Below are 15,452 nucleotides of genomic sequence, written 5' to 3' on the forward strand. Positions count from 1 at the left end.
GGGGGGGGGGGGGTGATTTTCTGTCTTGCTATACTATCAGGTAGAGGCAGAATCCTGGGGTCCCACTGAGCCTCTCTTGATACTTAGTTTTAGAGGGTTTCTTGATAATGCTGGGTGGATGTGGAAGTTCTAACTTCCCCATGTGGTCTTTTTCTGACACCGTGATGGGATAGCTTGTTACTGAAGGGTGTACTAAAAGTCTTCCCTCTCCATTAGGCCCCCTCTGACACCATTCTGGCTGACAGGAAAGGAGCGCCTGTAACTGCCTGATTAGGGTGGGAGACAGACACTCCTGTTAACAGGAGCGGGGCTTGGGGCGGGAGACCTTGTTACCTGCCCTTCTTTGATACCTCTCTGACCAGGGGAGGAGGGGCCTAGCGTGTCTCTTGACAGCCTGGTAGGGATGAAAGTCCCCTTTCAGCCTTTGCCGATTAGATGGGAAAGGACCAAAATTTTTTCCTGTGGTGTTTGACGAGATTGAGCAGTCATTGTCAAACATTTTTCTACCTTACCCAGGATGCCACTTTCCTTGTGTTGAACTACCGAGGGCAGGATTTTGTTGCTATTCTGTTGACATTTAAGGATTGCTCCATTCTTTAGCTCCAAGACCGGGATGTATATGACAAAAAGAAAACCCTGGGAACTTACGACATGTTGTTACTTGGGCCTCAAGGTTCCTAACCAGTTTACATTCTTCTCTTCTATTTTTCAGGGTCTTCTTAGGTTTGTTTTATCTGTTGTACAAAATAAATTTTATTTAATGGAAAGAATAGGAGAAAGAATGTCTACATGTCTTATTGAAAGTGGTGTTATACCAAATATTTTAATAGATAATTAAATAATGCTCAGCATAGAGTCTGCTATGGTAGGCTGCATGATGTTCCCCAGATATGTGCGTGTTGTAATCCCTGGTCCCTATAAAATTTACTTTATATGGAGAAAGAGACTTTGAAGAAGTGATTAAGTTAATAATCTTGAGAAGATTATCCTGTATTATTCAGGTGTGTCCTTAAACAGGGGCCACAGAAAGAGTCATTTAGAGGACACAGGAATGTGATGACAGAAGCAGAGATTGTACCAATGCACTTTGAAGCTGGAGGAAGGAGCCATGAGCCAAGGAACATGGCAGCCACCAGAAGCTGTTAAAGGCAAGAAAACAGATTCTCCCCTCAGAGTCTGTAGAAGGAACCGACCCTGCCTATGCCTTGACTTTAGCATAGCACAACTGATTTTAGAGATTCAAACTCCAGAATTCTAAGAGATGTTGAACATTTTTCATATGTTTGTTGATTGATTGTATATCCTCTTCTGAGAAGTGTCTGTTCAGGTCCTTGGCCCATTTATTGATTGGGTTATTTGGGTTTTTTTGGTGTTAAGATTTTTGAGTTCTTTATATATCCTAGAGATTAGTACTCTATCTGATGTGCGAGTGGAAAAGATTTGATCCTATTCTGTAGGTTCTCTGTTCACCTCACTGATTGTTTCTTTTGCTGAGAAGTTTTTTTTTAGTTTGAATATATCCCATTTATTGATTCTTGGTTTTAATTCTTGCACTACAGGAGTTTTATTAAGAAAGTTGGGGCCTAAACCGACATGATGGAGATTTGGGCCTACTTTTTCTTCCACTAAGTGCAACATCTCTGGCTTAATTCCTAGGTCCTTGATCAACTTTGAGTTTTGCGCATGGTGAGAGATAGAAGTTTAATTTCATTTTGTTACATGTGGATTTTCAATTTCCCCAGCACCATTTGTTGAAGAGGCTATTTTTTCTCCAATATACGGTTTTGGCACCTTTATCTAATATAAAGTAACAGAAGTTATGTGGGTTAGACTCTGTGTCCTCTATTCTGTACCATTGGTCTACAGGTCTATTTTGGTGCCAAAACCATGCTGTTTTATTTATTATTGCTCTGCAGTATTGTTTTAGGTCTGAAATAGTAATGCTACCAGCTTCTCTCTTATTGCTAAGGATTGCTGTGGCTATTCTGGGTCTCTTATTTTTCCAGATGAATTTTATGATTGCCTTTTCTATTTCTATAAGGAATGCCATTGGGATTTTGATTTGTATTGCATTTAGACATTCAAACTCCAGAATTCTAAGAAAGTAAATCTGTGTTCTTTTAAACCACTATGTTTGTGGTAGTTTTTTTTTTGCAGTGGCCATAGGAAACTAATACGTCTTTCTTTCATCAGTAAATATGTGCAGCAGCATGTATAGATCCTAATGATGAACAGGGATATTCTAAACTTCTCTTTTTCATTGTACCTTCTATTTTGGAGTACTTGACGTATGGGAAGTCGTGTGACCCAAGTAATATTTAAGGAAGATTCGGCTGTAACTGTGTGAGATGAATCAGATGATGGGTGTCAAAATCAGAGAAGCTAAAAAGGAGACCACTGCCATCTGTCAGGGAGACAGGGCCTTTTCAAAAGGGCTAGACATTGCACCAAAGAGTTGGAGATGGGCTCCAAAAACATTTCAAGGAAAAAGAATACCAAGCTTTGAAGACTGACTAATGACACAGGGACGACAAGGGTGAAGTCAGTGATGACGCAGAAGCATGAATAATTAACATGTCCATTAAGACAGAAATAAGAAGGTGAAAAAGCTTTCATTAGGTTCTCATCTGTCACAAGTGACTGAACAAGTTAAAGGGGTTGTATTCTTTCTCTCAAGAGGTGAAAAGCCAATCAGTGCTTTTTAGATAATGTTAATTCCAAATCTATGTCTGTAGAAGAGCTCGTTTGTCATATCCTGCTCATCCTTGAAGATCAAAAATATGTCCAGGTGTTTCTGTGTCTCAAGTGAACATTCTCCTTATGTCACTGGCCGTGAGAGATGTTTGTTACTGTTCTTACAAGTCGCTGATAAATTTATGTATGGGTAGCTTCAGAACTATTCCTTTGTTATACAAAGTTTGTCAGTTTTATACAAGTATTGTTTTTTCCCTAGGATATAGAGGTCATGTTTACAAAAGCAACCATAGGTGTTTCTTTCTCCTACTTAAACCTGAAATTCTTAAGCTAGAATACCATTTTGAAATCCAAATGTTTTTTTCTTCTAAAGGTTGTTAAGGTTCTTTTCAAGATGTACTTTACAGCTCTTTTGTTATTGAGCCTTCTCATTACTCATCCTTCTCAGAAAAAAAGTATGAAGGTGGAACCAGGGAGTGGTAAAATTTGGTTGATTCTATTTATTGAACATTTACAGTGTGGCATAATGTTGACCTCTAGATCACAATCCATTAACACTTTCATCCAAGGATGCCTCAGGGGATCATTGAGGGACAGGTGCTGGGCTTTCATGGGGGTTGTTCAGCAAAACTCATGTAACAAGTCGAAATCTGGACCTTGTGGAGAGTTCTCTCTGTGAAGCAGAGCTGCCCTTTTGAATTAAGTCGTCTTTAAAAGGAAGCAATTTTGTGGTTGAACCCTTTTCATTCCAAAATCCCAAAGTATTTTTTAGCATTTAGGTAGCTGTAAGGCTTTCCATTGTCTTTTGTCCTTCTCAGACTTTAGGATAAGAGTCACTTGGGGGTCTTGTTAAGTACAGTGTCCAATCGGCAGGTCTGGGTGGGGCTTGAGAATCTGCATTTCTGAAAAGCTCTAAGGTGATGTGATGATGCAGTCCTTGAGCCAAATCCACAGCACACGTTTTTGGCTCATTCTTACTCTGTAGGTGTGAATTTGCACCACATCTCATTGTGGTGCTTTGAACATTTGGTCAATTTCACAGTTGAAGTGAGCTGGATCATAAATTAATAGTTTAGCCATTGCTTTTGATTTTAGAAATTACCAAAAATGACATGAAGAAAACCTGTTTAGCAAATGGAAAAATGCTAGAAAAGGTCTAATGGTGATGGTTTGAGTTTTAGTTGGGATTGACCCCTGCCATTTCCTAATAGGCTTTTCTTTTAGATATGTGCAATTAGGGTCAAGTAACATAAAATTTTTTTTTAATAATAAATGTAAGGATTTAACATTTTGTTCTTAAATACAGAAATTAAAATCTTAAATATAAAAAAATCAGAACTTGACAACAGAAGATAAATTATGGTTCCTTTATTAGAATAAGGCATATCACAAAAGTTTTAGTTTGCACTATTTGTTAAAAGTGACCTTTTTTTGCAATAATACTGTTATGGAAGCTTCTGATTTTCTTTTCAGTATTTACTATTGTATTTTCTGATCCCTTTATTGACTGTTAATTGACATTGAAACTTTGCTATGCAAAAATAAAACACTAATATGAATTCAAGTTTTAATAATTAAGTATATATCAGAATTTTATGTAGTTGTAGTATCTGAAATTTATCTTGAAATATTCATTCCAATTGTTCCATAGAAAATTTAATTTTTAAATTAAACGTTTGTGGTAAAACATGTACAACATAAAATTTACCATTTTAATCCATTTTAGGTATACAATTCAGTGGTTTTAAGTACATTTATAATGTCATGCAGCCATTGCCACTATTTCCAGAACTTTTTCATCATCCCAAACAGAAACTAATAAATTTACCAATAAATCCTCATTATCCCGTTCCTCAGCTCCTGGGAAAGCTGTATTCTATCTACTGTTCCTTGAATTTGTCTATTCTAGGTACCTCATATTAGTCAAATCTTACAATATTTGTTCTTTGTATCTGGCTTATTTCACTTGGCATAACATTTTCAAGGTTCATTCATGTTGTAATTGATTTCACATGTCATAATTGTAGCATGTTGATTGTTGTAGTGTGTATCAGAATTTTATTCCTTTTGAAGGCTGAATAATTTTTCACTGGATATATGTACCATCTTTTGTTTATCCATTTGTTTGTTGACAGCTGTTTAGTTTTTCCTACTTCTTGGTCCTTCTGAGTAATGCTGCATGAGCATTTGTTTAAGGTCCACTTTCATTTCTTTTGGGCATAGACCCAGAAGTGAACTTGCTGGATGGTGTGAAAATTCTGTTTAATTTTTTGAGGAATTGCCAAGCTCTTTTCCAGAGCAGCTGTATCATTTTACATTTCTACCAAAAAATGCAAGAGGGGTCCAGTTTCTCTATATCCTCCCTTCGAATGGTTTTTGTTTTGTTTCCTGTGTTCTACATAAAAATATATGAAAAGGGCTAGAGATAGGAAGAAAAAATATTGAAAGCAGTAAAATGGTAGGTTTAGGTATGAAGTTTGTGTTTGGCCTCACATTCCAATGATCTAATACTGATTGTGGGGGTTATACCTAAGCTAGATCTAGCTAGTTGAATATATCTAAGAATTCCCTATTCTTTTTTTTTTTTTTGCCTTCTAACATTGTTTCCTTGTACTTTTCAAAATTTAGAGCATTCTCTTATGCCTTCAGAAATTCTCTTTCTAAATATCTTTCATTTATGGTTCAGTGTTTTTGTAGGACCCCTTCAATACCTGTCTCCTCATCTGCTGCCCCCCATTGGTTGAAGCCTCTCATCTGTCTTCCTCTGACATCAAGCTAGAGCATTCATCAGCCCACTTCTTTAGCTGGGAACTACCTCTGTGTCTATAACAGCCCTAGGATGGTAGAGTGGGAGGTACAGTTTATGATCTTAGTCACTGCTAGAGTAGGCCCAGGCCAAGCTAGAAAGTGCTAGGAAGTCTACACAAAATGACCAGATAGTGACTTTGAATGGACTTTGGAATCAGGATTGGGTCATCCTGGAAAAAAATGTGTCCAGGATTGAAGGAGTACTGTGGATGAGGAGTTGGGATGGTGTAAAGGTAGGATCAGCTTGATTTAAGGAAGCGAGGGAGAAGAGTCAGCCATAAGCAGGAATAGGTACTAAATGACATCTATTGTTCTCTGGACTCAAAACCAGAAATATTTATAGCAGTACAACTGACTTGAGTTTCACTATAGGACTATAAGATGAGATATTTACAAAGAAATATGAAGTCTCTATGTCAGAATCAATTATAAGTTGGCTCATAATGAAGCCAAGTTGTTTGGTTATTTTCTTAGTCCCTTTCTTGGCTAGGCTAAGTCTGACTAACCAAGGGGCAGGACACAGCCAAAAGCAATTACCCCAGCCTGTTACATCTCTCAACATGTTCAGATCAAGACCAATCTTTTCCTATCATTGAGAAACACGGATTCTGGTAGCAAGGACCAGTGGTTTCATACTCTATGCACTGCATAATTGGAGGGTTTACTTCCAGCAGATGTGTTAGCTTCATAAAATTTGATTTTTAAATGTTAAATACAAAAATACATGTTTTACTTCTTTTGTTGGAGATGAGGCTTTTAAGGAGTAACAGACACCACAATAAAAGCTTGCGTGGTTTTCATTGTCAATAAAAAGGTATTTTCGTGAGCACTGCTTTTTTTTTTTTTTTTCCAAGAAGCACTTGCGTACAGCATCGCTTAGCAACACTCAAATCAGCTCTGACACCTTATTCATCTTTAATATTCAGGTTCAAATCAAGTCTTTCCAGAGATGGGACAGATTGAATCTTTTAAACCAAGCATGTGAAAGTTGTCACTTTATAATTTTAATCTCTAGCAGCAGTATCAGATTTTCATTTTATAACTTATTTTAGAATTGGAGATTTTTTTTTCCCCCCAACTTAGCCTCTTAAGTTTTGTTCCTCTGCCTCTATACCCACTTTATGGTTTTTATTCCTAAAGACTGTGACAGGTCTTTGATTTATTTGTGGATTTATTTGATTTATTATGTCTTAGCATAGCATGCAGGACCCATCCTGAGCTGCTTCTTACCTACTTCTCTAAAATCCTTAGCTTCAGCCAAATTAAACAGCTCTGTTCCCCAAACATGCCGTGTTCTCTGATATCACTATTTCTGCAGCTTACACATTGTTTTCTTTGCTTTGGGGATGTTTTTTGCTGGCCAAGTCCTGCTTATGTATTTCCAGATAGAGTTGTGCATTGCCTTAGGACAGGGAGTTCTCAGATTTTTTTTTTTTTTTTTGCCTAAGGACAGGTGATTTTGTCATCCTGTGAATATGATAGTTGGACTTACACAAGCCTAGATGGTATGGGTCAATTGCTTTACCTGGCCTCTTGATGCAATGAAGAGACAGTGGCAAAAACAAGATCTGTGAGGCTGCTGCCTGTGACAAAGCATGGTGTTTTATAATAGACTTTTTTTTTTTTAAACAAGTAGAAGGAGAACACTCTAAAATAATGATTTAAGTATAGTATTGTAAGTACATAGGTCCATAACAGTCATTTATTATCACTGTTGGGCATTATGTAGGATACATAATTGTATGTACTGTTCTTTTATATGACTGGCAGCACTGTGGATTTGCTTATACCAGCATCACCATGAACATGTGAGGAGCGTGTCGCACGATGTCCTTGTTATGACTTTGATGTCACTAGGCAATAGGAAGTTTTCAGCTCCATTGTAATCTCATGGGACCACCTACATATACATGATCCACAGTTGATGGAAACATCCATTGTGCACCACAATACTGTACGTCTGGATTCTTTGGTAATTTCTCTCTGAGTCCCTCAGGTTGAGTTGGGGCCCCTTCTCCTAGGGTTCTGTGTGAATCTTGGTCATAGAGTTTATAATACAGGTTTTCGGTTGTTTACTTTTCTCGTCCTAAACCAAGAACTTCTTAAGGGACAGGATTTGTTTTTTTATACTTAGGCTTATTCTTTTTTTGGTGTGTGTGTGTGTGTGTGTGTGTATTTAGTCGTAGGTGGACACAACTTATTTATTTATTTATTTATTTGGTGCTGAAGATTGAACCCAGTGCCTCACATACGCTTTGGCGAGTGCGCTCCTGCTGAGCCCCAATCCCAGCCCTTATGTCCTTATTCATTTGGTATTTTGTTGATCTGAATTTGTCATATTTGTGATAAAGCTGAATTCTGTCTCCCTTATTATAGTGGGAGTTTTAACCAGATACCCTAAACACTTTAATGAATTTAACAGTCATCTTTTGAACCATTCTTTCTCTGTCAAGGACTCTACTGTTTGTGCACTACTGTGTGGAGGTCATAAGATTCAAGGATTAGATCAGAGGTTATGCTAGCGGTTGGCATGCAGTAGTGAATTAGGAGGTAGAAGAAAAAGAAAGCAAGATTTTTTTTTTTTGAAGATGTGAAATGTGAGAGGTTATTCCCTGATTTTATTAAGATTTGAACTAAGGAAAGAAATGTTGACTTTGTTTTGAATCCATATTTTTACAGTTGATATATAGGATAAATTAACTGTGGTGCAGTGGTATGTTAATCTCATCAATGTACATATCCTAAGCTCAGAAAAGACATCTCAGAAGTTTGCTTCCAAAAATCAAGTTCCACCATGATAGAAGGCAGATCTTGCCTCATTCTCTAGTAAATTGATGTATATAGATTTTTGGAATTTTAATTTCATTCCTATTTTTAAAAAACTCAGCAGACTTTTAAAATACATCTGATCTATTCAGAAGTATACTAAACTTTGCTAAGACAATTCAAACTAGTTTTCAATTTGAGAACAATATAAGAAATGGTAGGTTAGTCCTATATGTGGACAACATATTTTATATCTATAACCAGTATATTTGCTATCTCAGAAATCATATGTAAAGGTATTTCTTCCCCCTTTGTTTTACTTGGAATATGTGTGTGTGTGTGTGTGTGTGTGTGTGTGTGTGTATTTTAAAATAGGGGGGCAAAAGGAAAAATTACCTCATATTTGAAAGTAGGGTAGGATATTCTACTAAAAAGAAAGTCCTCCACTCATCCAGTCCTACCCCATGCTGTTAACCTTTTTGCAGTTATTTTGCTAACTTCTAAAGGACCTTTGTAAGTCGTGTTGTTAAGAATATACAGTGACGTGTTGTCTGTCATCTCTTATAACAACCTCAAAGATTCCTTTCCTTACTTATCTAGCTTTGTTCTGCTTTCATCATTATTTTTATTTGGTTTTTTAGATCATTTCCCCCCCCTCCCCAAAGTGATTGAGGCATATTGTTAAAAAGAAGTCAAGTAGTGTCGACATGATGTAGTAGAAAGTGAAAGTTTCCCTTATCACCCTTCTCAGGGTAACTGGTGAATATTTTGTGAGATTTTTTTTTAGGTAACTGAACTTTTTGTTAACATTACAACTTTTTTATTTCCTTTAGCACAAAAGGGACCTCACTTTCCACATACTGCCACTTGTACTTTTCACTCATTAATACTTCATTTCATGGCCATTCTTTCCTGTTACCTCATGTGGGTCCATCACAGGCTTTATGCATCCAGGAAATACTGCATAAAATGGGGCTAATGCAATCTAATGAGCTGGTTTTCCACCAGGGTGTTCCCAACAATTTTTCTATTGCAAATAATACTTCAGTGAATTTTTTTATGTTATACACAGTGTTTATTTTTGTAAGATAATATCTAAATGTGTGTTGGGGGATTACACATGTGCACTGTAGCTGTGATCTACAGGTTAACCTATTCTTCCTGACATTCAATGGTGTTTGACTAAAAACAGCAATGTTCTGACTTGAGAATAAACTTTATTTATAAGGGGAGATGGATTCTTTTGCAAGGGCCCAGTGTAACATTGCTTTACTTCTTTTGTTAATAAACCTGAATTATGTGATATGTAGAAACTGTGAGAGAAAGGATTACTCTCTTTGCCTGTTGCTTAAAAAAAAATCTGTTCTTATTGGTAGCATCACCCTGATAATGCTGTTATTCATTGACTGCTAATGTTCCTCATGATTAATTCCTCCCTGTAGAATGTGATATAGGATAGAAATAAAACTATTCTATGGAATAAATTATCTTAAAAGAAATGTATGAAGGTGACCTCACCAATAAAAATAGAAGCCCTTGATGATTATTTTGCTCATGTATTTTAAGTTCTCTTCTGATAACCTTGAAAACAGTTGCATTTGTGCCTTCTGAATAAAAGAAAGCTTATGAATGAACCTCAGACACATTTTCTTTTCCCAAAGGAAAAACTGATTGGGATTTTTAGGACTTGCTTTTAGATTTTAAGAGTGGGGTTTTAAAAGTTATGTGTTGAGGGTCCACAAAAGGAAGTGCTTAGTGCTTTTGGGGGTATAATCTCCATGTAACTTGAGTTCTTGCATCTGTTGTCAATCCAATTCATTCTGGTTGTTTTTATAACAGACAATAAAACTACTACTTGGAAGATATCTTACAAACTTCAAGTTCGTATTTGAAAGGCGAGAAACTTCTCAAGTCTTTATAATGAGGGCCTCAATAGTCAACCCATGCATAGTTATATGGACAAATGTTGGAAAGTGGTTATTTGTGTTTAATATAGAATTTAAATTTATTTTGACTTTTGAAAGATATTTTATTTTTCTTTATTCAAAATTTCATAATATGAATATCTTATTTCACAATCTGATTTTCATAGTCTGATTTGTAAATGTTGTCCTGCTAATATTTTCTCTTTTTAATTTTTAGGAAGAGATGGTAGTAGTTTATTTTAAAGATTGTTTTTGATTGCTCTCTTACAGAAAACAAGCATCATTGTGGGTACAAGGAGACATTTTCCGATCCAAATTGAAAAATAGACCATCCAGTGAAGGAAGTATTAATAAAATTCTTTCTAGCTTGGATGATATGTCTATTAGTGGAAGCTTATCAAAAATACAAAACATGGAAAGATTTGGAGAGGTGAGTTTCCCCCAGGAAGATTCTATCTCAATTAGATTAATTTGTATTTGTTTTCCAATTGAACAGGTATGACATAGCAGTATCTTTTCTCTGAGATGCTGAGAAGAGGACCAAATGTTTAGGTGTGGAGTTATCCACATGCAAGCAAGGAGCAGAGCAAAGAAACCAATTGCCTTTGAAAAGAAAAAAAAAAAGCTATAATTGAAGGAGTCCAATTAGAAAGGAGGCTATTCAGATATGCAGAATATTCATAGGAAGGAGGTAGAACAGCAAACTATTTGGAAATAGAAATTTTAATGTTACAATTGAATAAGTAGTCCATGTCAGAAGTGGTACTTTGAAAGTCTTCAATTCATGTTGATTTGTAAAGTAAGTGCAGAGTTGAAAACACAATTAGGGAATACATTTTCTGAGGCTCTACTCAAAGCAAACCTCTTTAATAGATGGTGTGTGTCATCTTGTTTAATCTTCATAACCACTAGGTGAGTTAGGTAATATTATTTCTCCTATAGTAAGGAAATTGTATATCAGAGATGTTCTAACCTCAGTGTTAAAACCCATGTGTGTCTGATCCTAATCTGGTATTTTTCCCATTATTCCCTGCTAACTTTGATATGGTAGGAAGTGACTTAGTAAGAATTAGGATCATGAGCATTTTTTGAACTAGAAGCAACCTTACAATCAATTTTCTAGTTCTTGTATGCATAATAAACCAGGGTCCCAGAAAATTTGTGACTTGCCCAAGGTCCCAGAATTATTTAAGAGTGGGACTGCTTTGAGATTGGACTTCTAGTTCCTAGTTTAGCTCCTTCCATCATTATGCCTGAAGTGAAGTTAAGTACTTGGTTTATATTTTTATATCCCTAAAGAAGCAAAAAAAAAAAAAAATGTTTAAAAATATTTAAAGCATTCTATCGGAGGGCAATCCATTAGCCCCAGACCAGGGCCTTGATAAAACTCTGCAACTCTGCCTTAACACCTTTGAGCCACCCAAAATGGAAGGAGTGAATGATAGCTCTCTTAGGTCAACATTTGGCATCTTCCGAACATTTCTTTTAGCAAGAAAGAGAACCAGAGTGCTTGGAGATGGTGCGAGTGAGTTTTTTTGAAGGACAAAGGATGGAGACTCCTAAAGGAACTGATTTTTTAAGCTCTGTGTATGTTCAGCAAGACAGCCACTGAAGGAATGGCTAAGTTTACTTGTTTGAGTCATCTGTCCTGGTGGAATGCAAATGTTAGCCAAGGTCATGTTGATGTTCAGAGCCTTTGTTGATTTTTTCTTGTCTCTGGGTTGCAGTCTGGCCTATTAAAAACAAACAGAAAGGATGTGAAGGAGCATTTTAATGTGACAGTATTGCTAAGCAAGAACACTTTTCTTGCTCTGGTCAGCATTTCCTTCCCAGGTTGAATTCAAGTAAATAAGGCTTTGAGTTATGACCTTTGAAAAGACAAAAGACATTTATCCCTTTTATCTGAGGAACACATTTAACTTTCAATAACAATGCTTTTTGTAGGATGCTATATTAAATTAATGTCCGGTACTTTGGACACTTGATTCTCATTTTTTAGATCCCATTTTGTTGAACTTAAGAATAATTAACGCTTATCACTAGAATAGCAAGGAATGCCATATGATTGAAATTTAAAATATGCTAGTTTTAAATATAGGCTTATTTTTAGTTGCTGGCTGTTTCTATGACTCCTGCTGTGCCCCATTATATAGGCGGCTATAAGAAAATACCATAAACTCGGTGGCTAATAAATAATAGGAATTCATTTCTTATGATTCTGGAGGCTGTGGAGTCCAAGTTTAAGTAGCTGGGAGATTCTGTGTCTGGTAGGGGCCTGCTTTCTGGTCCATAGCTGGTGCATTCTCCTGTGTTTTCACACAGAGGCTCCTTGGGGCCTATTTTATAAGGGTAGTAATCCCATTTATGAAGGCTCTAATCACCTCTCAAAGGACCCACCTCTTCCTGCATCACCTGAGGGGTTAGGATTTCAACATGTGAATCTTGGGGTGAGGCACAAATTATGAATTGTGGTGGGTATTATTGTATCCCACCAGCTAATTATTTTAGCTTTAACCATTCATGAGTGCTGTTGTTTCTGCAGTTATAGGGTGCAGAAATGAAAGAATTCAGAAGTGCCAGAGGATGATGGTATGCTTAGTATTTTACACAGTGAACTCTTTTTTTCCCCCCTTCTTACCTAATGTCAGCCATGGAACATTAATAGGGGAATTAGTTTACTCAAAAATGGACTTAATAGAGAGTAGTATCTTTGTTCTTGTTAATTGAAAGTAGGGGGAAAAAGTCAAGAACACTGTAAGGATTTTGATGCATTTCAAGTTGCAGATTCAGGGTAGAAGCCTATGCAAGTTCTGGATTTATGTAGTTAATTCTTTAGAGATTACCATTTAAATAATTAATAAAAGATTGAAAGGAGAGATTCTAAATTATTTTTGTTTTCTATGCCTACAAGAATTTTCTTGTGACTGGTTATTAGGACGCTCTGTAATGTCCTAATCTAGACAATTTACATATAGTTTTTTAGTGGTTAGTGGGTGGGAAAAAATACTAACCAGAGTGATGCAGATTATAATAATGGACAAGGCTGGGGCTTTAATAAATTTCTTAGTCCACTGAGAATTATGAGGAATCTTGAAAAATAGAGGCTTTACCTTTATTGAACCTGGTCTTTATTTCTGGGCTAAGCGCTCTGAAATACATACTGCCTGCTGATCTAACTTAGGGTCCTGCTCCATGCTCCTGGCTTGCTCTGTGCTTCTCTTCCAAGGCCTTTATCTGTGCTCCCCTGCCAGGTGGTACATTTTATAATGGTAGGTTTTATCTCATCATGGTTCTATTCCTGGTCCACAGGGCCTTAATAGATGTTACTCGAGTGAATGAAGAAGGCTTACTGTTTCAGAGAAAAGAAAGAACAAGGACACAGATGTGGAATTGGCAGTAATCCAACCTATATACAGACAATATATGCTCAAATACAAAAGTCCCAGCAATAAGTGTTCATTTTGACATTTAGGGGGTTGTAAGTGTTCATTATGGGTTGGGATTTAAAAAAACAAAAGGCCTGGGTGTTGCTGGTTGGTAGAGCACTTGCCTAGCATGTGACAGACCCTGGGTTTAATCCCCACCATTATGGAAAACATAAAACAAAAACCAGAAAAAAGTAACCTGAAGAAGATGGAATTTAAAACACTTTATTTAAAAATTTAAAATGTAAATATTTGAGTTAAACAAGGAACTTAGTATGACAACAGCCACCTAAATAGCACCCAGTACATGACAGGAACTCTTCTAAGCACTTTACATTGGATTAACTCTTTAATCCTTACAGTAGCCATATGTCATAACCATCAGCATGAGGCCCATTATAGAATACAGAACTGAGGTAAAGAAAGGTGAGGCACCTGTCCAAGATCACAACGCATATGGTGGAGCTCTCATTGGAACCCAGGAACGCTGGCCCCGTCTGTGTACTCAGTCACCTTACTGCGAGGTCGCTCCATGAGGTTTTCACTGTGGTTTTAGTACATTAATAAAGTAATTTTGAACAAAACCTTAGCTGCTTTTTAATAAATTTCTCTCAGAATCATAATATATAGAAATATATTTTCTAATGAGTACTCCCACCCAATCCCAAACACACTGGCTCTTTTGACGTGGTATATATTTAGGATCAATTCCCTTATAAACATAGGACTTGAGTATATGCATGTTTTGTGTATTTTATTCAGTGTTCCACAGGTCCAAAATCTTTTTCCCTCAGGTTTTTAGTTTCTTTACTCTGTAAATTAATGTAAATGTGTTTTGAATAACATTGTGTAGTACTTTGGTTAAAGAGTTTGAAGGCAAATAATCAATTACTGACAATTTTGTAGTTTGTATGTTCTATATCTTTTAGTCCTAAAAATACCCTAAACTACATCCAGTAGCCACAGAAATAAATTGAGGGAAGATCACTTTAGACAAACGAACATAATTTGAATTTTAGTATGTTTTTTCAGATCTATATTACAAATCTTGATCATTTCCCCCTCTTTTTCCCTCTTCCTCAAGTACAGACTTATAAGCAGTTTCCTATAACCTAGTCCAACCCATCACCTCTCACCACACCCTGCAGTAGCTATTTATCTGTTCTCTCCACGCCCAGTCTTTGCTTTCTCCCACTCATTCTCTCCACAGTAGCAATTAGGAGGAAATTGAAAGATATAAAAATGAGAATGTTGTGTGTGTGTGTGTGTGTGTCAACGTGAAGACACCATGCACCCAAATAAAGCAATATGGAAACCCTCATAGCTGTTAAACATAAGAGATGTTCTGTTTCCCTAAAAATGAAAGAAGCATAAATTTAAATGATGAGATGCTGATTATACCTTTCAAACATTAAAGAAATCTATGCAGTATTGGCAAGGGTTTAAGGGAATAATAAGGCTCTTAAACTTCGCTAGATGAAGTTTAAATAGTATGGCTGTGGTGGAGGGCAATTTGATAACATGTAGAAGACAACTTTAAAATGAACTTGGTGATTCCACTTCTATGAATTTGTCTTATGGCAATAATAAGACAGTGCTAAATAACCATGTGTGTATAGGGGAATATTTGTGGAGTCTATTTATAGTGCAGAAAGACAGAGAACAGCGTATTCCAGGGTTTTTGTTAAATAATACAATTTGGCATTTCTATGACAAAATCATAGAATTTACAGGGAAATGGATGGCATTAGAGCAGATTATGCTAAGTGAAGCTAGCCAATCCCTAAAAAACAAATGCCAAATGTCTTCTTTGATATAAGGAGAGTAACTAAGA

General features: G+C 36.4%; 1 protein-coding gene across 5 annotated transcripts in view; it reads left to right on the top strand.

Moving 5' to 3' along the window:
• Window positions 1-15,452, top strand: part of Cdc14a (cell division cycle 14A) — a 162,168-nt gene that overhangs the window by 119,843 nt on the left and 26,873 nt on the right. For all 5 annotated transcript variants that reach the window (XR_007351805.1, XR_007351804.1, XM_048814616.1 and 2 more), the window contains one exon: window positions 10,464-10,623. Coding sequence is in view for 3 of the 5 variants with exons in the window: in XM_048814616.1 (XP_048670573.1) it covers window positions 10,464-10,623 (160 nt within the window). In the remaining 2 variants the exon portion in view is untranslated. The remainder of the gene's footprint in view (window positions 1-10,463; window positions 10,624-15,452) is intronic.

Source organism: Marmota marmota, unplaced genomic scaffold (genome assembly GCF_001458135.2).
Source record: "Marmota marmota marmota unplaced genomic scaffold, marMar, whole genome shotgun sequence".
NCBI lineage: Eukaryota > Metazoa > Chordata > Mammalia > Rodentia > Sciuridae > Marmota > Marmota marmota.